This window comes from Equus quagga, chromosome 6 (assembly GCF_021613505.1).
Source record: "Equus quagga isolate Etosha38 chromosome 6, UCLA_HA_Equagga_1.0, whole genome shotgun sequence".
NCBI classification, from domain to species: domain Eukaryota; kingdom Metazoa; phylum Chordata; class Mammalia; order Perissodactyla; family Equidae; genus Equus; species Equus quagga.
The window spans coordinates 30,657,868-30,679,027 of NC_060272.1; the positions used below are offsets into that span (position 1 = coordinate 30,657,868).

The 21,160-nt window shown below is 31.9% G+C and overlaps 1 protein-coding gene across 16 annotated transcripts in view; it reads left to right on the top strand.

Moving 5' to 3' along the window:
• The window catches only part of RBM26 (RNA binding motif protein 26), an 84,591-nt gene extending 64,617 nt beyond the window's left edge, over nucleotides 1–19,974 (top strand). For 10 of the 16 annotated variants that reach the window (XM_046664285.1, XM_046664298.1, XM_046664290.1 and 7 more), the window contains 5 exons: nucleotides 1,111–1,197; nucleotides 12,430–12,543; nucleotides 14,159–15,333; nucleotides 15,964–16,022; nucleotides 19,706–19,974. In XM_046664285.1, the coding sequence (XP_046520241.1) occupies nucleotides 1,111–1,197; nucleotides 12,430–12,543; nucleotides 14,159–14,248 (291 nt within the window). In that variant the 3' untranslated portion in view covers nucleotides 14,249–15,333; nucleotides 15,964–16,022; nucleotides 19,706–19,974. Of the gene's footprint in view, nucleotides 1–1,110; nucleotides 1,198–12,429; nucleotides 12,544–14,158; nucleotides 16,023–19,705 lie in introns of all 16 variants that reach the window. The other 6 variants (XM_046664288.1, XM_046664286.1, XM_046664289.1 and 3 more) reach the window with 6 other exon arrangements.
• The last annotated feature ends 1,186 nt before the right edge of the window (nucleotides 19,975–21,160 follow it).

Below are 21,160 nucleotides of genomic sequence, written 5' to 3' on the forward strand. Positions count from 1 at the left end.
TATAAATTGTGATTAACAAAATGCTTTCTTTCATTTATCCACTGGGACCAGTATTGGTAGTAATAAAAATTACAGCTAAAACTTAATAGAGCACTTATTTTGGGTCAGATGTTATTCTGAGTGTCTTGCATAACTCATTATATTGTGAGTTATTCTGACAACTCTATGAGGTGGGTATCTCTATTAGGCCTATTGTAGAGATGAGGAAAATGAAGCGTGAAGAGATTAAGTAACTTGTTCAAATTTACACACCTAGTAACTGACAGAGTTGGGATCTGATTGATTCTAGAGTCCATTCTTTTTACTATACTCTACAGAATTTCTGTATGGAGTCTGTGTGTGTGTGTGTGTTTAATGAGATTGTCTTATAATTTTATTTTTGGGTGGGAAAGAAGGAATGTGGTAGTCATGATTTATAAAGGACTAGAATTTTATATGATAAATGTTGCTATTTGTAGACAAATCCTTCTACACATGGAAAAAATAAAATCTGACAAGCCAGAAACAAGCATAATTTAGTGTGTTTAGCTTTTAAATGTCCTAAAAGAGTGTGTGATCTAGTGGAGTGTACAGTAAGAGTGAAAGCAGGGTCAGTTAGAATGTTAGACTTTTGGATTAAAAGACCTGGACTCTCATCCTAGTAATTACTTTGGGACAATTACTAAACTTCTCTGACTCCCTCCCCCCACACCCCCATCTTTAAATTGATAATGATACAAAAATTCATCAGATGTTCTGAGGATTAAATATTCTGCTTTAGAAAGTATTTATTGGCATATTCTGGGGTCGGAATAGTGAGTATAAAAGGAAGGGCAATAAGGAAACTCAGTCTTTGACCATTGTTTCCTTTATTTAAAGAATAGTTCAATCAAATAGAAGTTTTTCTAATTCAAAAAGTGTAGCATTATAAGTAATATTGGAAGATAGGACCTTCCTTTATCTTATAATATCAAGTACTAAGGTGAATTAGGCACCATTGTTTTCTCTTAATCATCATGAATTGTTATGTATTCTGGGTTATATTTATTGGTATTTTAATATTTTAAAAACCGTTAGGATTTTGGATTTTCAAAATATTTATTTGGAGGAAATACTTTTTTTAATTTAAAGCAATATGGTGAAATTGAAGATTGTCAGATTGATGACTCTTCGCTTCATGCAGTAATTACATTCAAGACAAGAGCAGAAGCTGAAGCAGTAAGTATTACAAGTAATTTATTGAAAATTCAGATTTAAATGTTTTATAAATATTGCTTTTAAGTTTTTAGTGTAATTGATTATTTTTAACTTACTAAATAACTACACTTTGACAGTAAATAGACCATATGAAGTGCAATTCATGGCCACAAAGAATTTCCTAAAACGGGCAATTCTGTATATAACATGATATAATTAGAATATATGGTTAGTCACCAAGTTAAATGTCAAGTTGTATTGTCTTGAGACAACAGGAATTTTCCTTTCTTTCTCCTTCACAGGAGGTAGGGTCACCTTTCTTTTCATCATCCTTTTCTCAGCTGGCCTAGAATAAGGTCTGCTTTGGCAGAATGAGTGGTGAGGGATGAGGTAGAAGCTGAGATGTAATTCTGCTGCTTGCCCTTCTTAACCATCCCTCATCTGCTGCTTCCTAGTACGAGGGGGCTGAACTCTAAGGAAGTGACCCTGGCTCAGCATTCTCCCACCCATGCTTCTACAACTTTTTGCCCAAGACATGATATATAGCTCTAGCTTTTAAGGTCCTTATAGTTGTCTTAACTATGTATCTCTAGTTGTCTTTCCAAAGGATGACCAGAAGTATATGCAACCTTGTTTTCATCTGAGTTTAAAAGATTAAAAAAGGGAAAATGAGTGTGAGGTGGGGGGATTCATAGGAACCTTTTTAGCCCTGTGTGTTCTTTCTTTAGGATTGTAGAGAAATAGACATACCATTTTATCCTTGGAAAAATGCATTAAGAATTCCAAACAGTTAACCTAATGTGCGTGGGTGAGTGGGATGCTTTTCAGAAGTTTTAAGTTGATTGTGGTCTAAATAAGTTTTGGAAAAAACCTCCTAAATTGATTTATCCCGTTTGTAGTGAATACTCCCTGCCAGCACAATGGTCCATTGCTGGGGGTTTCCCTGGTATGAGTTGCTCTTGGAGCATTGTAACCAGTAGAAGACTGTGGGTCTGCTAAGTCTTAGAACAATGTTCAGCTGGGACCCTGGAATAACCTAATTTTGAGGTTAGCAAAGGTGGGTGGTGGATAGTTTTATAGAATAGTGATTCCTGATCCTAGACTTCTATTTATTTAAAATCTAATTTTGAATAATCTTTCATTTAAAGATCTTTGTGAAAGTAAAAAGTAATTTATAATTGATGTGAGTTTAAAGCGTTCTTATAAACGTGTGTGTGTATGTTATAGTGAAAAAAAATAGATCTCTGATCAAGTTTTTCTCTCAAGGGTATCTTTGAGTACAAGTTTAAGAATGATGGTTTCAGTGACAGTTTTTTTGTTTTGTTTTTTTGAGGAAGATTAGCCCTGAGCTAACTGCTGCCAATCCTCCTCTTTTTGCTGAGGAAGACTGGCCCTGAGCTAACATCCATGCCCATCTTTCTCTACTTTATATGTGGGACGCCTACCACAGCATGGCGTGCCAGGTGGTGCCATGTCCGCACCCGGGATCCAAACCGGCGAACCCCAGGCCGCCGAAGTGGAACGTGCACACTTAACCGCTGCACCACCGGACCAGCCCCTCAGTGACAGTTTTCAATGCAATATTAGATAGGTAGCTTGAGTACCATCTCTTTATGTTGTCTTTATTTTCTAGGAAGTAGTCCTTATAAAACATTGATAGTTGTCATTGTATAAATGGTTAAAATATTACCAAGTTTGTGGATTTAGTGAGAACTTTAAAATATATATAAAAAATATATATACTACTTCTCCCTGCCTCCTAAGTAATTTTTGGAAGTTTTGTTCATGGTAAACCCTACTGACATAACCTTTCTTGGATGTTTTTCTACCTGAGATAGGTATTTTTTAATATATTTTTATACAATGTATATATTTTGCAAAGTGCAGTGCAAACAATTCAAAAGACCAGAGATTCATGTGTAAAAAAACTTTAACACTGAATTATATGAAGGTTGAATAAGTGACAAAATAACTTAGGTCAAGTTAGATTTGATGAGAGTTACCTTTTCAGGGTAAATATCATTTTAGTTGGATTTACTTAGTAGGCTAAAGGAACAACTACCATTGTTATGAAAAACATTTGTTAAGCCATAAATATTTCCTTAAGCCAAGAAATTTCTTAAAAGTTTTGTAACGTTCTATTTTAGAAAAGAATAGAAAATTAAATTGAAGCTTGTCTTATAAACGTAGGGTATAGGCTAAAGCAGTGGTTTTCAAACTTCTGGATTTCAGGGAACATTAGCTTTAGGAATTTAAAAATTAATATGTTTGACATAGGAGTGCTAATTTTTAATTTTGTCAAGAAAGAATGCTTAAAAAGTACAAAAAAGATTGCTGTAAACCCTCACCATCGTTGTAAAATAAAGGAAATGTTAACACCAAAAATGTAGAGGGATGTAAACTCAAGATAAACCATATGTCTTACCAAGAAAAGAAAATTGTCAACCTTTGCTAATGTTGATTTCCAAATATTTCGTTGTTATCTTCTGATCCATTGTCCTGGATGACTGAATGACTTTCCCTTTACTTTCTATAATCAATGGATGCATAGTATTTCAAAATGAAAGTACGGGAATAAGGTAATTGAGGCATTCAAATGTGTCTGGAATGAGAGAAATTTTCCCAGGAAAGAGATTGAAGTATTTTAAGGAATAAATAATATAAACAGAACACTTTTAAATTAGGTTAAGATGGTATGGTTTGACTCTGGTTAGTTAGAAGATGCTTCTTACTGCTTTATTTTCTGTTTGTCTGTCACCCCACTGTACTAAAGTTGGATAAGTACCCAAAAAGGACAGAAAAAGTAACCTCTTCCCATGGCTGGTTATTAATGTTATTTTTCCTACTCTGAATTGTTCCTATACCTTTGTAAGAAACCAGGATCTACTTTCAGAATAGAGACAGTTAAGTTCCTATTTTATAAGAATCAGTCCCAAAGATTAAATTCTACAGTCCCAAACTCAAAGCTATATAGCTATTTATATCGAAAGGAAAGAGAATCTTTGTTCTACTAGTGCATTTTTGACCCCATGCCTCAACTCCCAGTAGTTGTTAGGATTCACTGTTTGAAAACTTGTAAGGTACTTAGAACAGTGCCTTGGATATAGTACGCATTCTTAATGTTATCTATTCTTAATATTATTGTTGTGGGTTTTTTGTCCAGAGTGAGGAATGATTAGTAAATCAATGAAACTGAATAGATCAAGATGGAGTAAATGATTTCAAAACTCTCCTTCTTTAGACCTGAAGTTTGAAGCACAAAATTGGGTTCATAGAGGATAGTGCAGCATCAACAGTCAGAAGTTGATGGGGCTGACTGAGTAAATGGTAAATTTATAGCAAGAGCAATATGTATAAGTGGATTCAATTAAGAGAAATCAAATCATGTACATAGTAGAGGCTTTGCGTACGTTTTTAGTGATTTACTTAATTGTTACTAAGTGCTGTTATGTGATATGGGCACTGTACTACCAGAATTAGTAAATCTGTTCCTGAAGCTTGTGAGAAAGTGGCTGTGAGGCTTGAACTCAGGAGTTAAAGAAATCAAAGTGTTTCCCTATAAGGTCTAAAAATTAGATTTTAATTGTTGTTTTTGGGGTCCTTTAATCTAACTCCTACCTAAACATTGTATACTGTGGTTATTACAAACATTAGTAAACTTGCTTCTAGCATTCTTTTATAAATTAGTTTTATCATTGTGGTTACTAAAACTGTAAGATACACTAGGATTGCAGCTTTAACTCTTCTGACCTTAGGTCAGTTTTTCTCACACTGTTTTTACAGAACATTGTTTCTACATGAGCTCCCTTAACAAAAGATTCTCTTGTCAGATTTGTGAAAAGCTGCGTTTTGTATATTCCATTCAGAATCACAATCTAAATGACTTGAAAAGTCGGAAGGTAGACACTCCTGCTTAATTTTGCTTAACTCGGCTTTTTCTGAGTGTTAGTTGTTTCCAGAACCATTTTCCATGTAAGACATGGAACCCACCTCATAATGACTTTTCATACTTTTTTCTTCCTCCTTATTTGTCAGATCTTCAGCCTTTTTTTCCTTCTGGGGTGTGTGTGTGTGTGTGTTGTGTGCCTGCTTTCCTTAGTTCCTAATTTGCTGCCAACTTTGAGTGACTGTGTACAAGAATAAGTAGGCAAAGGGCTAGGGCAAGTCTATGAATAAAATGCTTCAGCTTTTAAACAGACTTTTTGTTTCACCTCATAGCATAGAAATTAGAATTGTAAAATGAACCCCCGTATGCTTATCGTTGAGCTTTAGCAATTATCTACCTATGGCCAATCTTACTTTTTATATCCCACCCACTACAACGTTCCACTCCCTATTTTAAAGCCATTCCCAGTCATCGTATCATTTCGTCTGTAGACATTTCAGTGTGTGTCTCTCACTCAGTGTTAGAACCTTAAAAAAGTAAAATGTAATACTGTATCACACCTAAAGATGATTGATATTTCCTAAATATTATCAAATAGCTAGTCCGAGTTTACATTTCCCTGACTTTCTTATAAATTTTTTGCTCACTTTAAAGATCTAGATAAGGTTCGTACTTTGAGATAGCTTGACTGGTATCACAAATTCATAGATTGAAACATTTCGTGGGTAGTACTCCGTTATTCTCAGTTATTGATGTATTGTCCCAGCTTTGGCTAGTGGCTAGTATACAGGTTTGTTCTTCAGTCCTTTTAACAGGACTCTAGTGGGCTATGAAAGTTTCTTTGCTTTCTCATAGGAAAAGGTATTCTAGATTCATCTTATACATTTTATCTTCCAGAGCTGGCATTTGCTATTTCTCTAGGGAGCTCTGATTCTTCTTACTGGGCAAAGATATTTAGACACCACAATCTGAGTACTAGAAGTGCTCGGTGCTACTGAATGTTACTGTCACTAAAACTTTTCAGTGGTCAGAACTGGGAGTGAAAAAAATAGGCGTATATTTGCACACGTACGTATATACACACGTGTATTCATATATATACACATATATAAGGAAAATAAGTTCAAAGGTTATACTGATATTTTCCATTTGATTCTGGTCTATAGGGTTTTTATACATACACACATAAAGAGAGAAAGAGGTAGGTAGGTATGTAGAAAGAAAAAGATAAATTCAGAACTCATACTGATACTTGCAAGTTAATTCTGGATTATATGATTTCTGCATAACCTCATGAGTCTTAATATCTCTATTTCCTTTTTTTCATGTTTAAAGCTCACCTTTTTCACTGACACCAACATAATTATGTGTGTTCTCTATATAAGTCTGAGAATAATAAAATCACCTTTACTACAAATAATATAATTGCTGGGAAAAAAAGTTTAATATTTTATAAGTTATCTTATTCTTATGGTATATTACATCAGGTATGTATAGCATATACTTAGCACAAAATCAATATTTGTGGCTATTGAGACAGTTTTAATGAATATAAACATTTTTATTTGGGAAGGAATTTTTAGATGACAATTCATCGTCTAGTTTGTCTGATTTATTGTTGCAGTTGTAGTTGTCTTTATATGGTAATAAGAAAATCTCCATTTACCTAGATAAGGAATTGTAAAGTATAACTTTTTTTTAACAGTCTCTTTGTAATTTCAAAATATGCTTCAGTAAATTAAGGATGGTGCAGGTATACAAAAATTATTGAACTGGCAACACACATTAATTTATTGTTAATGTCCATTGTGTTAAAAGTTGCTGGTTTACACATTTGAGTGTTTTTTAACTGCTTTAAAAAATAGCCATAAATTTTATTTTTTAAATTATTTTTTGAATAGACAATACATATTCATGATATAAGAACTCCAAAGATTGTGAAGTAAGAACTAAATCTTCTTCTCATCCTCATTCTTGGTTTTCAAGTTCCCTGCCCAGAAATTTTTAGGTGGGTGTTTTGGTTTGTTTATATTTTCAGACTCACACTATGAATCTGCAAGAATACATCAGTAACTTTTTTCCTCACACAAATGGTGGCATATGTGCAATATTCTTCTCCTTGTCTTTTCCACATTAACAGTCTATCCTGCAGATCATTTCATATCACGAGTTGCCTTATTCTGTCATTATCGCATAAGGTATTCCATTATATGGATGTGCCAAATGTAATCAACCGTACTGAACTTTAAATTCTTTTTATTTTTTACTGTGTGGCAGTGAATATTTTTGGTGCATATTTCTCCATGTATGTATATTAATATGTCTATAGGATATATTCTTTATATCTTATTGCTGGGTGAAAGGATATGTGCATTTAAATTTTTGATGAATAGTTCTAAAATTGCTCTCCATACAGGTTCTACTGCATTTGCTTGCTCATCAAAGATGTATTGAGAGTGCCTTTTCCCCACACTCCTGCCATAATGTGTACTGTCTACGTAGTGGTTTTACCAGTTTTCTTATTAAAAAAAATCCATGGATATGTAAGCCGCAGTGAGATAACAGTTTTATCTTTGTAAAATAACTCATTTCAGTTTTATTCCCTTTTTTCTCATGACTGAAGTTGAGTGATTTTCACGTGTTTAAATGTTGTTTATTTCTATTTCTGTCGGCTGGTAATGTCATTTGCCTATTATTTTGCTGAGTTGTCTATTCTCCTGATTCTTTTTGAACAAATTATAGGTGCTCTTTCTATATTAGAAAATCAGCTTGTAAGTTATAAACATTTTTATGGATTTTCATTTGTGCTATATTTTGCTGTGCAATAATACTGTATTTTCCAGTTAATTTTTTTCTGTAGTTCAAAAGGCTTTCACCAAAGATGATAAACATTTTCCCTAGTGCTTTAATAGTTTTATTTTTCCCTTTTTTATTTTTTAGATTTTACATTTACTTTTTTTTTTAATTCATATAAAATTTATTTGGGGTAAGGAGTGGAATAGGGAGCCTGCTTGGTTTTATTGAGTAAAGCTAATTTTCCAAACTTATGTGACATATCCTTAGTATATAAAAATTTTTCATATGTTTATTTGGGTGTGTTCTGGACTCTGTTGTCTTACATTGATAGTTTTCTTTTCGTGTGCCTCTTCTTCACTGTTTTAATTAAACTAACTTATAATATATTTTAATGGTTTGTCAGGGCTGTTGTTTGGATTCCCCTTCAAGCCAAATTATTCATTTATAGAATCATTTTGGTAGGTTTTATATGTTCATCTTTTACGTAAACTTTAGAATAAGTGTGTCTGGTTCTAAAAAGATAGAATAGTTTATGGAAGAATTAACATCTTAATAATACTAAATCTTTCTTTAGAACATTGTATTTCAAGTTCCTCAGTCTTTTTTTATTCTCAAAGAACATTTTAAGGTTTTCTTTATATAGATAATATATATTGCTTATTAATTTTCCCCTGATAATTTATCTTTCACAGCTATTTTAAATGATGTCTTTTCTTCTGTTATGTTTTCTAGTGATTGTATGTAGAGAAACTATTCATCTGTTTTTATTAAATATGTAACTCCCATCTTACCAAGTTATCTCTTGATAATTTTAAATTTTGTTCTTCTGAGTTTTCTGGGTATTCATTCATTCAATCATATCACTAAGTAGTAGTAGTTTTACCTTCATCTTTCACATTTATACACTTATTACTTTCTGTTGTTTAATTCCAGTACCTTTGGAAAATGTTAAATAACATTAGTAGCAATAGTCTCTTACTCATGAAATGAGTGAAAATGATAAATCAGTGAAAACACTTCTAGTATTTTTAGTATTATGTATGATACTGGCTTTTTAGGTTAAAGTAGAATACAAACAATTCTTGTTCTATTAAAGGCTGTAGAGATTTTTGATCATAAATGGATTTTGTCATGTCTTTTATATATTTATAGAAAGAAGAGGGGTGATGTTTTTTCCCCTTTCATCTATTTATATGGTTTACCAATATTGAACTAATCGTTCACTTCAGGTGTAAATCTCATTTGTTTGTACTTTTCTTTGATAAATCACTGAAGTCTTTTTAAAAATTTTTTATTTTTGTTTGTTTTGACTTTTAATTCAATTTTCAAAAGTAAGATTGGTTTGTAGGTTTGGGGGGAATATTATTTTCATCACGTATCAATATTACCTAGCTTTATAAGAAGTAATTGAAAAGTTTCCACCTTTCTTTGTACTCTGAGTTATTTTAACTCATTGGAGATTTGAAGATACATGTTTCTTAAAAGTTCTGTGAAGCTTGTAGGTTCAACAGATTTTTAGATCATGTATCTTTTAAAAACCTTTTTCTTTTCTGTAGAAATGATTTGTTTAGTTTTTTTTTTCTCTTCTGGCTTTAGTTTGGTACTTTTGGTAGTTTCTCATCTAGATTATCAACTTTATTTGCATTGAGATGAGCAAATTTAATCTCCATCTGAGCTTATTTCCCTCACTTTACTTTCTTATTTTGTGTATTTTTACATTTAGCCCCATTTCCTCCTTCATGACCACTACCAGTTTGCTCAAATAGGCATCCTGTAGAATACATTTAAACATGATATTTTTTATTAAAGTTTTAGAATTAGTTATGAAATTCATTTGCCATAGTACACTGTTACAAAAAGCACTGGTCTGATTCATATTATTGAACAACAGTAATTAAGACAGTATGATACTGGACTTGGCCAAAAGATCCCAAAGGTTGCAAGGAGAAAATAACATTAGAATAACCAAGAATATTCTGAAAAGGATGAGGAATCATATTGAACTCATTATGAAATAAAGAATTAATGTAGTAATGGTATGGAGTAGACAGATAATAGAACAAACTAGAGTCCAGAAGTAGACTTCAGTATATATGAGGATTTTAGTGGATTACAAAGGAGATGTTTTATTTAAATCAGGGAATAAAACAGATTATTCAGTAGATGATGTTAGGACAACTAACTAGCTATTTGGGAAAAATAAGGCATTATGTGTTTATTTTTTATATCAAAATAAATTCAACTTGGATAAAAGTTTTTTCTTTTTTTAATATATGAGACCAGTAAAAAGCTAGAGGATTTCTGAAAAGAGTCTTAGTGCAGAGAGGGCTTTTTAAGGCCTAGCACAGTATCTAGAAGTCATAAAGATAAACATTGATACATTCCAGCACATGAAAATTTACAACTTCTTTCTGGGAAAAACAGAAGAACAGCAGTGACTCCTTCCCCTCCAATAAAAACATGCATCATAAAATCAAAATCCAGTTGAGAAAATATTTTGCCAAATAAATATGACAAAACACCATTCAAGAAATTGGTTTAAATATGCTAAATATATAATATATGTAGCCATTCAAGGAAAGTGACAAATCTCTTGGAATGGATATGGGAGGAATCTATGAAAAAATTAGGTTATTTATATAAGAAGGAAGTTGTAAAATCAGTAAAGTATGTTCCCATATATGTGTCATATATATGTGTATACTCAAACCTTTTAGATATGTGCATAGGAAAATATTTGTAGGACTTTTTCCCTAACTCTTCATAGATTAGTGGTTATCACTAAGGGATGGGATAATCATGGATTATGATTTTTTACATTATGTGACCTGAAATTTTTGAATTCTTAAATGACTAGGTTGCAGAAGAATTTTTTTAGCATTTAAAGATTTTATGTTGCAAATTACCTGAAATAAATTTGCATCTTCAAAAAGCAAGAACACAGTTATTTCAAAAATTTACACAGCCAGGGGCCAACCCGGTTGCGTAGTGGTTAAGTTTGTGTGCTCTGCTTCGGTGGGTTCACCTGGGGTTCACAGGTTCGAATCCCAGGCGCAGACCTAGCATCTCTCATCAAGCCATACTGTGGCAGCATCCTGCAAAATAGAGGAAGATTGGCACAGATGTTAGCGCCAATCTTCCTCACCAAAAAAAAAAAAGTGAAAAGTTTCTGATGGAGCAAGGTTAATAAAAAGTTAAATATACCTGCTTTGAAAATCATCCTGTAAAAAATTTTAAAATGGAAACTTTAGAGAGTTTTGGACTCACCTTATAAATTTGAGTAAGTGTGTGTTGAATGTAGAGATTTACAAAATTAAGTCATCAGAAATTTTGTCATGAACTTACAGAAAATGTCAGTAACATTTTTTGCCTTTTGTAGCTGAATGAAAAGATGGGTTTTATGAGTAGACATCTTGTATGAGAATTGAAATTCCTTCCAGTAATGTATTTTTATGTAACAGTTATAGCTTAAAAAAATTACAAGTTGTTTCTGAACTTAAATATCATCTATAAGTACTTAAAAAATTTAGTTATGTGACATTGTGATGAGGCCATGTACTAAAAACTCCTGAGCTGCATTTTAATAGGCATAATAAATTTATCAAAAGTTTTTATGTGCAGATTTAAAATTTATACCTGGCGACTTTAATATCTCACAACTCATGGTCAGATGTCGTTGAACATGTAATTGTTTCTACATTTCACATTATGCTGCACTTTGAGATTGTGCTATAAGTCTTTTGTGACTATGAGTTATTTTGGTATATTGCTAACACTGATTTACATCAGTTCATGTTACTTTAATTTGAATGCACTATTTCCAAACCAGCCACTTAATGTAGCAAGTACTTAGATTTGACTATTTACTAAGTGTATTTTATCATATGCCATTCTGAAAGATTTGTAGGGAGTACTTTAGTTTTCGTAGAAGAGTTTGGGGTTTATTTCCTTCATTGTCATATTTATATTTTGTAATAGTGATAGATCAGTCAAACATTTTATGGTTATTTGTTATTTGATGTAATTTGCGTGTATACTTTGCACATGCAAAATTATTCTTACGTTTTTCAAAGGTTTCTAGTCCATAGTTACTATATATGCCAATTGTAAATTAACAGGAATTAAAATGGATAAAATGCATTTAGCCTATTGATCCTAATTTACTAATTTAGAGTTTGATTCAGAATCTCCAGCCAGGATCTTGAAGTGCTTTGGGATTGTTGCCTTGAATAGCAATTATCATTGTTTTGTAAATGTATAGACACAATTCTTCTTCAGTAGTAAATTCTTCAGTAGTGAAATAGCTTTATTTAATTATGACAAATTGTTCTTGTTTTCTTTTTAAAGGATTTTCCAATCACTAGGCTGATTTTAAAAGTAAATAACCATGAAAAGTAAATTATAAATCATAGCAATAATAATAAGTAGAGAAGTAAATATCCACAAAGCAAATGAATAAACTGTCTTCACTTGTGTTTATAGTTTAATTTAAATATTAGGTACAATAGCATTTCATTTTTTTCTTCAGAAATTATTAATGTTCTGTATTTTAATGTTCTTAATTGTTTTAGGCTGCAGTTCATGGAGCTCGTTTCAAAGGGCAGGATCTAAAACTGGCATGGAATAAACCAATAACTAATATTTCAGCTGTTGAAACAGAAGAAGTTGAACCTGATGAAGAGGAAGTATGTTTGTTTTTTTTTTATTTGTTTTTGTTCACTTTTTTATATAAAATGTGATTTTATGGCTGTGATTTTAATGTAAAACTTTTATTCCTGAGCCATATTCCAGGCAGGGGATATCAGATAAATGCAAACAACTTTAAATTTTCTGGGTTAATGAGAACTGTGGATTGCTAATCCAAAAAGAATATATGAAAATCATATATATACTCAGTTTTCATTTACTCTTGGAAGACAATAATTATTCATTAGATTTTTATCCACAGGAAATCTTTGTAATATTTTAAGTTTCAGAGTATATATTCTACTCAATTGCTTTATTAACATTTCAGGTTTCCTTTATTTTAATTCATACTGTTTTAGTCTATTAGAGTGAATGCCTGCTACATGATAGATACTGTGATAGGCATAAAAATGAATAAGACACGGTCCCTATTATCAAGGAGCTTATAATCTGGAAAGGGGGGTAGTGACAGACACTTAAGAAACTAAAATAAAAGGCAGACTGATATGCTGAATAAAGATTTGAACAATATGTTGTGGGAACCCAGAGGAAGAAGTGATTGTTTCTGTCCAGAAGAATCTTGAAGGAGATGGTAACGGTGGAGCTGAAGCCTAAGTGATAAAAAAGCTTTCCATAACCAAGAGCTGGGATAGGAATAGAGTTGAGAGAGGCATTTTAGGCAGAGGGACAAGTGTGGAAGAATACGTTTTTCTTGGGTAACAGCAGTTAGTCTGATGGCTGAGAGGGGTGAGCATGAGGAACAGGGAAGTGGAAGAGCCCTTTGAAACTAAAAACTTAAAGATAAGCAATTCTATTTTGTTTAATCATGAAATAAGGCTGTAGGAAAAAGTTTGAGGAAGCTAAGCAATAAAGGTAAGGTGACAAAACTAAATGGTTCAGTGTTTTACCTTTGTTAGATTTTCATAATGGCGCATTTTGTTTGAAGAGCGTTCAAGGGTGTTATACATTTCCATAGTCAAATGCAAGAATAAAATGTGAATTTTGAAACTCATGTACATGATTTGTCATTTTATATTTTAGATTATACCTTTGTCCTTCCATGAGTTTGAATTGAATGGGGAGAAAAGCAGGAGAGCTCCTGGTATTAGGTATTTTGAAAAGTTTGAAAAGCAGTCTGAGAAGTTTTTATGAAGAAAATGGGGAAAAGAAAGGAATGCTATAAAAGAAAATGTTTGTTACATGCAGCAGAAAGGAAATATAAATCTTGATAGACTTTTATACAAGTTATTGGTGATTTAGTGTTCAGAGTTAGGATAAGTCAAAGAAGACTTATTTATTTAATTTGTTTTAGAAAGTATTGGGCAGTGTTTGTAGGGATAGAAGACGGCATAATTTGATAAAGAGAGGCAGGAGAAATGGCATGTACAAAGACTTTGATATTTCTTCAGTGCCTGTTTGATGCAAGCAACAGGATAGATACCATAGAGAAACGATTGAGTGACTAAAGGTGTGCTTTTCTTTGTTTCTTGAATATTCTAGCTGTAGAAGTACCTTTTGTATTCGACTCTATTGAGAGAAATCAGTATTTTAAAGTGTCACCTTTTTTCTTTTCTTTTTTTTTGGGTAAATTCCTAAATGCATTTTAACCTAAAGTTTCAGGAAGAGTCTTTGGTGGATGACTCATTACTTCAAGATGATGATGAAGAAGAAGAGGACAATGAATCTCGTTCTTGGAGAAGATGATTTGACTGATCATTGATCTGCATATGCTAGAACTCTACCTGTGTTTCATTAGTATTATCTAATGTACTTTTACATATTTGTAAAAACAATTTTTGGTAAAATGTGATGAAGATGGATTTCACAAATAGACAAAGAGAAGAAAACTACCTTCTGATCCTGTATTTTGAAAGATTGATGTTTGCGTTTTATTTCAGTAAACGATTGCTAAAGACATCACACTAGAAACATATGCAATGTTTTTATTACATACTTCTACTGAACATTACGGAATTCTTTGGGTTCTTTGTAATTTAATGAATAGGTCTGAAAACTTATGACCAATACTTGTTATAACTTAGAGGATTTTGTTTTACTCCAAATAAGGAATGAATTTGCATTTAAAATCTTAATGAATGTTTTCAAAAATGAATAGATAACATAGTACTCTAACTAAAGTCTCCAAGTTATGTATTCATATTACATAGTAGTATGCTTAGGCTTTACTATGTATTAGCCTTTTGTTGGACTTGTGTATGTATTTTACCACATGGGTTTTAATGATAATGGTGTATGACTGCTTTGCATATGAGTCCTTATGCATTCAGATGTTAAAAATAAAGTGGAATGGTCTCTTAAAAAGAAAAGAAAAGAAAAAAAAGCAATGACAAAAAAAACAAAAAACAAGACAATGTTCCTTGATTTAAAAAAAGAAAAAAGAAAAAAAAAAAAGAAAAGAAAAAACTTTAAAATAAATAGACCATTCCAGATGGTGATCTACCCTTCTTCCCCCCAATTATCACAAAAGGAGCTATAATCACTAACTTATTCTTAATAATAATGGTTACTAGTACCTTTACAATAATGTACAATCCAATGTTTAAAATTTATACCACTTCAGTTTGGTTTGATCCTATAAATTTTCAACAGATGTCTTAAAATTTAAAAGCAGGCTGATTAGTTTGGAACCAGACTTCAAGTAGAGCTAACATTTGGTGAATAAGAAAACATCACATTACATTTTGGATGTATGAAAGAAAACTTGACCATTTGAAGATTTATGAATAAAGAAATGTACTATAGATACTACTTTAGGAAAACACTGTTTGGTAAGTGTTCCAGTCTGATATTTTAAGTGTGCATTTCCTATACTTGTATAAAAATCTTTGACATTTGCAGCAATATTGTGATTTTTAAGTGGACTTCTCTCACAAGTGAACGTGATCATTGAAAGTTGATACAGCAGTTTCCAGGAAATAAATGCATTCCTTGTAGAATGAGAGGGTGGGAGATTACATATTTATCTTTTAAAATTCATCATTTTGGTTGCAAGTGTCCTGAGATCATAGTGATTATATTAAAAGTCGCATTAAAAAAAATCACTTTGTTCCCATACTGGGGTCCTCACAATCACAAACTGTAATTCCACTACCGTAGTCTTTTGCCAATGGAGTAACTAGTGGGTGCTGTTCCTTTCTTTTTTTCCCCCCCACACTTAGGGTTAAAGTTGTATACATGTTCTTGATGGTATACTGTTTCATAGGAATGTTTTGTCTTACAGTTGGTGCACATGTTTATATTTAAAATTTCCAGATCAGATTTCTTTCGTCAAAATAGTGACTTTACTCAAAAACTTCTTTACTATACTTAGATCTGTGATATCTTTTTATGTAGTCTCTTGTATGTTAACTATGTGCTATTCTGATTCATTAGGTAAGTTTGTTTTCTTTTCTTTTTAGTAGTCGTGAAAGGTGCCAAATTGGCAGAGGCTCACGTTTCTTCTCTTTACACCAAACAGGTATTATAAAGAAAGAAAATCTTTCAGAGGCCAATTAAATCTCCTTGCTGATTTTTGGCTTTATAATTTGATTAGTAAATGTTAGCCTGATGTTTTAAAAATTACTGTAAACTTCCCCTTGTAATGTAACTGAAATTACCTATTATTTATTTAAATCCATAAATAGCTCATCACTTTCCCAAGTTTTAAATTCCCTAATAACCTAAAATTAAAGTGTTTTAAGCCGTGTTGCTTTTAAGTGAATCAGAAGACAAGTATGTTTTGATTGATTTGATCCTGAAGTAAGGGATTAAATATTAGCAATATTCATTAGGTTTACAATTATATTTTTATCATTAATATGATCTTAATGTTACTTAGTGTTTAATTGCTATTGAATTTTTAAAATCAATGAGTATGTTTAGAAATACTAATGCTCTATATATACTTTAATGTGTTCTCATTTAAAACTTAAGATATCCCTTCAAAGTAGTTGTTAATTCCCATTTTACAGATAAGGAAACTGAGGCTAATAGAGATGGAGTGACTTGCCCAAAGTCACAGCTACTGAGTGGAAGGACTAGATTTGAATGCAAGCATTCTGATTTCAGTGCCAAGTTCTTTTTAAAAACTCTGTATTGCTACCTCCTTCCTAGTTATTGATTGAGCATGAGATTGTCTTTGCAGTAAATGTGGTAGTTCTCGCACAAAATTAGTAGGTTTCTTGGTCATTAGCCAGTTCATACCTTTACCCTTTCCTTTAATACAGCACTTTGTTCATATCTCTGTTACAGTACTTATGTTGTAATATAATTTACCTGGTTTATGTCTGTCTTCCCCACTAGATTACAAGCTCCTCTAGGAAGGGGACCATGTCTTATTCATCTTTTTATCTCTAGTGATTATCACAAAGCCTGGCTCATAGTGGGCACTCAGATGTTTGTTGGATGAATTAATGAATGAATGCGTATTTAAATCTCCAAAAATGGAGTGACAATTACCTCCCTTGTTAATTCTTATCAATTTTTCGAAATTCTTTCTTGAAGGTCTTCTCAGACATTGGGACCATTTTTCTAAACAATTGGTACAGTTAACTTATTTGCACCAGTGGGGTTACAAATACTGACAGAGGAATACACACGTAGTCTTAGTGGGATTTCCGTAGCAATTAGTAAGCCATTAATGTTTTGGAGTCTTAAATGTTGTAGTCAGTTTCAGGAGTAAAATAGCTTTTTGGACAGTGTGTAAGGATAGAAATGCCAAGAGCCACCAATCTAGCCCATCCCACTAATTTTTTTATATCTAAAGATGACCTCGTGTAGAGTGCCAGACAAGGGTTAAGAGATTTAGCTTTTGGTTTCAGCTCTGTAACTGATTCTCTGGCCTTAGACAAGTCTCTTAACTTATACAGGGCTGTTTCCTTGTCTGTAAAATGAAAGGGACTGGACTAGATGATCTTTAAGGTCCCTTTCACATTTATAGTTTCCCTGGTGTTATATTAGTGTTTGATCTAAAACAGTTTAATATATCTATACCAATTCTCCCAACCTGTTGCTGCTATTGTTGTTTCTGTCATCTTATCAATGGAAACAACTTAGATTTGGTTATGATAATTTATATAATGTGTCTTGGTACAATTTGTATATAGTGTTCCCGAATGCTTGCCTGTGCTGGCACAAATTCCATTCAACCTATAAAGTATGGATTAACTTCTGCATTCTCTAGCACTTTCCCTTCCTGTTTGTAACTTTTCCTTTCACTTCTAAACTCAAAGTTTAAAATTCTTTCCTATTAGCATATGCTACCTAAAACTTGAAACAGTTTTGATTCTCCAGTTCTCCTAACAAGTTCTTAGTACAGATCTGGGCTGAGTTGGAAGTGAAAAAAGGATTGAGAACCATGTAGGTAGCTACTTCTTACAGAAAAAACTTGAGGGAAATTATATATTATTGGTTAAAAGATTGATTAGGATTACCTCAAGGGATGGTTGAGTTGTCATTTGACATACTTCACTCAGTATTTTGTGTCTCTACTTAAGCAGTGTTGTTTTAAATGTTATTGGATAATTGTAACATTTTAAAAATTAATTTTAGTGTTCAACCAATGCCCAAGCATTTAATGAAATCATGTTGCAGGAATGGGAGAGTATTCCATAGCTCTGTTTTATTGTAATATGATCAAATGTATCAATCAGTAGTTTACTGTAAAGATAAGACTTCACTGTTTTAGCTGATTACCTGTAGAAAGTATGGCTGAGCTTAATTGAAGGAAATTTTTGTTACTAGAACTGTTTTATGGGAATTGTATTTCCAATCTTACTTGGAACACTAATTATTGACTCTAAGGGTTACAAAAAGAAAGCAAACAGTTCCTTGTTTGGTATGTTGAAATATCAATGGCTATTTTAGCATATTATACAGACTTTATCAATCTATATTTTCTTTCTTTTGTCCCCTTACCCATAATGTGAACTAATTATAGAAGATAAGTTTTAGTCCTTCTAGAATTTATATAAATATTTGTAAGCTTTTTTTCTTCCCGTTCAAAAGTCTTTTAGCCTTTTAAAGCAAAAATATCCTGCTTGAAATTCTGCCTAATTAAGTTAGTTCGCTTTTTGGTCTTTTTCTCAGAGCTTTTCTTAATCTTCTAAAACCCTGTAAATTAAAAGTGGAAATTAAATCATCATTGTACAATATTTGTAAGGCAGAAAGAAAATTTCCTTTTCCCAGATCTCAGGAACTACCTTGTTCTTGTTAACTTCTTGAACTGGCTAGTTGCTCTAAGGTATGTATACAGGCTTTTAGAGAAGAGTAGTTTTTTTTCTCTCTAATCATTATTTACCTATCATATGACAGCAGATAATCTTCTAAAGTAGCTACCTAAAAATCCTAAGAAAGAAATCTTGGTGAACATGACTGCCATGCTCAGTAATTTCTAATGAAAACATCATACTTGTTTAGTAGGAAAATTCCTAATTTGGTAGATAACTTTCTTTCAGTTTATCAGTATTATGTACTCATTACTTAGTGTAAATGGAAGAATTTTTATTTTACTTTTTTATATCAATTTATTATACTTGCTCCTTCCTAATCCCTACTTCCCTGTTACTTTATTTCATCCATCCACTCATCTTCCCATCATCCAAAGTCAGTCTTCCTTTGTATACTAAGCACTGTCTCATTTTGATGTGTTCTTTTTATTTCTGTTGTTAATCATTGTGCTTAGTATAGAATTTTCCGTCATATAGTGTGATTAAAGAGTGAAATGATTATCGTATGGAGTTTAAGGAAATTAGATGTATCTCACAATTACTTTGAAATTTTTGGGAAACTTAAGAAAATTCTTTTTTTATTTTTGTATACAATATCTTGGAATTTGTTCATGATTTCTTAAAATTACTCTTCCTAGTCACACCTCTATAAAAATTTACTATCTGGTTTCCTAACAAAAAATTTTAGATCACAGCCAAGTTGTAGAGTTCTGATCTTTGCAACTTAATGTTTTAAGGTAGCGTAACGCAGAGAGGTTCTGTTAAAATCACTTTAACTCGAAGCTGATATTTTGTGAAATTTGCAACTTTGTGATTCCTTTTTTAAATAGATTTTAATGTTTAGAAAACTTGGAGATGAATTTATGATGTGATTCAATTTTTAGATTTATTTACTATTTTCAAAGTGTTTTTTAATAGTCTTCTCTTTTTCCAGCAGAGAGAGATCATCATTGCCTGAATTTAGCTTTGTGACTACAACAGCAAGACCTGTTCCTGTCCAGAGACGACTGTTATAATAACATCATCCTATCATTTTATGTTTGCCCTTTATCAATTTGAATAGATGTTTACATGTACTATAATTAGCATTTTATCTTTGCAGTTCTCTAAGGGTACATCTGAGTCCTGAAGTATATCTGAGTGTGTGCTTTGTCTGGTCTTATTCTTAAGTGTTTTTCTCTCCTTACTTTATAGCCGTTATTTTTTAAATACCATAAGCAGGAAAAGGACCTCTTGGTTTCTTAAAATGAGATAAGTTCAGTCTCAGCCAAGTTGAGAATTGTGTCTAGGAAATCTATAAAGCCATGATACTATGTTCGTTAGAATAAACAATTTAGAGTGAAAAAATGATTAAAAATTAAGCATGGGTTTGGTTATAATTTTTCTGGGTTTTAGGATACATTTCTTGGGTTAGAATAGTCACTTAAAATAATTTTGAACAGATGGTAAAATACTTTTTACACACTGTATAACTTGCCTATTTCTTCTAAATATAGTTATTTAGAAATCGTTGCCAAGGCAACTTACCCGAAAGAATTTTTTTTTTAATTCTTAGCTCTTCAAAGCCCACAAGGAGAATAATTTTCTTTCTTTTCAAGTAGTACAGGATGATCTGTGGATTATAAATATTGAGAAATATTTATTAAATATCTGATTTACAGTTTTTCATATTTTCCTAACTTGCAATCAAGACATCAAAGACAATCTTAAAAGCAAGGGAAAATAGTGTTGTGTGTCTAACATTGTTAAAGACTAGTTTTCCTGTCATAGGTTGGTGTATGTCCATATTATTTATTTAAAAGCAATATGGCTTAGAATTACTTATAAAGAGTTATTAAATCTTATCCTAAATATTCACCCAAAATACCCTTTTTATAATGGGCACTATAAAAAATTTTTTCAGAAAATTAATTTCTGAGTATTCCTTCTTAGATTCTCATGAGGCATTTGAGAAGTTGGAAGTTATACTTCGTGGCAACTTTATTAGGAAAGTCCAAATTATATGTGATTCTATTCACCTTTGTTTTTTCTTTTTAGTTTCATTCAGCCATGCTATTTTCACTTTTTTGTGCAAAGTTGAGTATTCTGCAAACACTTTTCTTTCTGAGTACACATTGCATTTGTCTTCATGAAAAATAAAAAGAATGAACACATCATTCATAATGTAAGTTATCTGTTTTGATCCACATTAGTTGGAGACAGCATGGTTAAAGTTAGGCTTGGTTTAAAGGAAAAGCACATATTTTGGAAGATCTTGTAACATAATTATGACCTAGTAGCCTACAAGGCATTTTTAAAATTAAACTTGCAAACCTAGCATATAGCCGCAGGGAGTTCGTAAATATTTTCCAGATTAGTTAGTATTTTTTTCCTTTTCAAGGAAAGATTC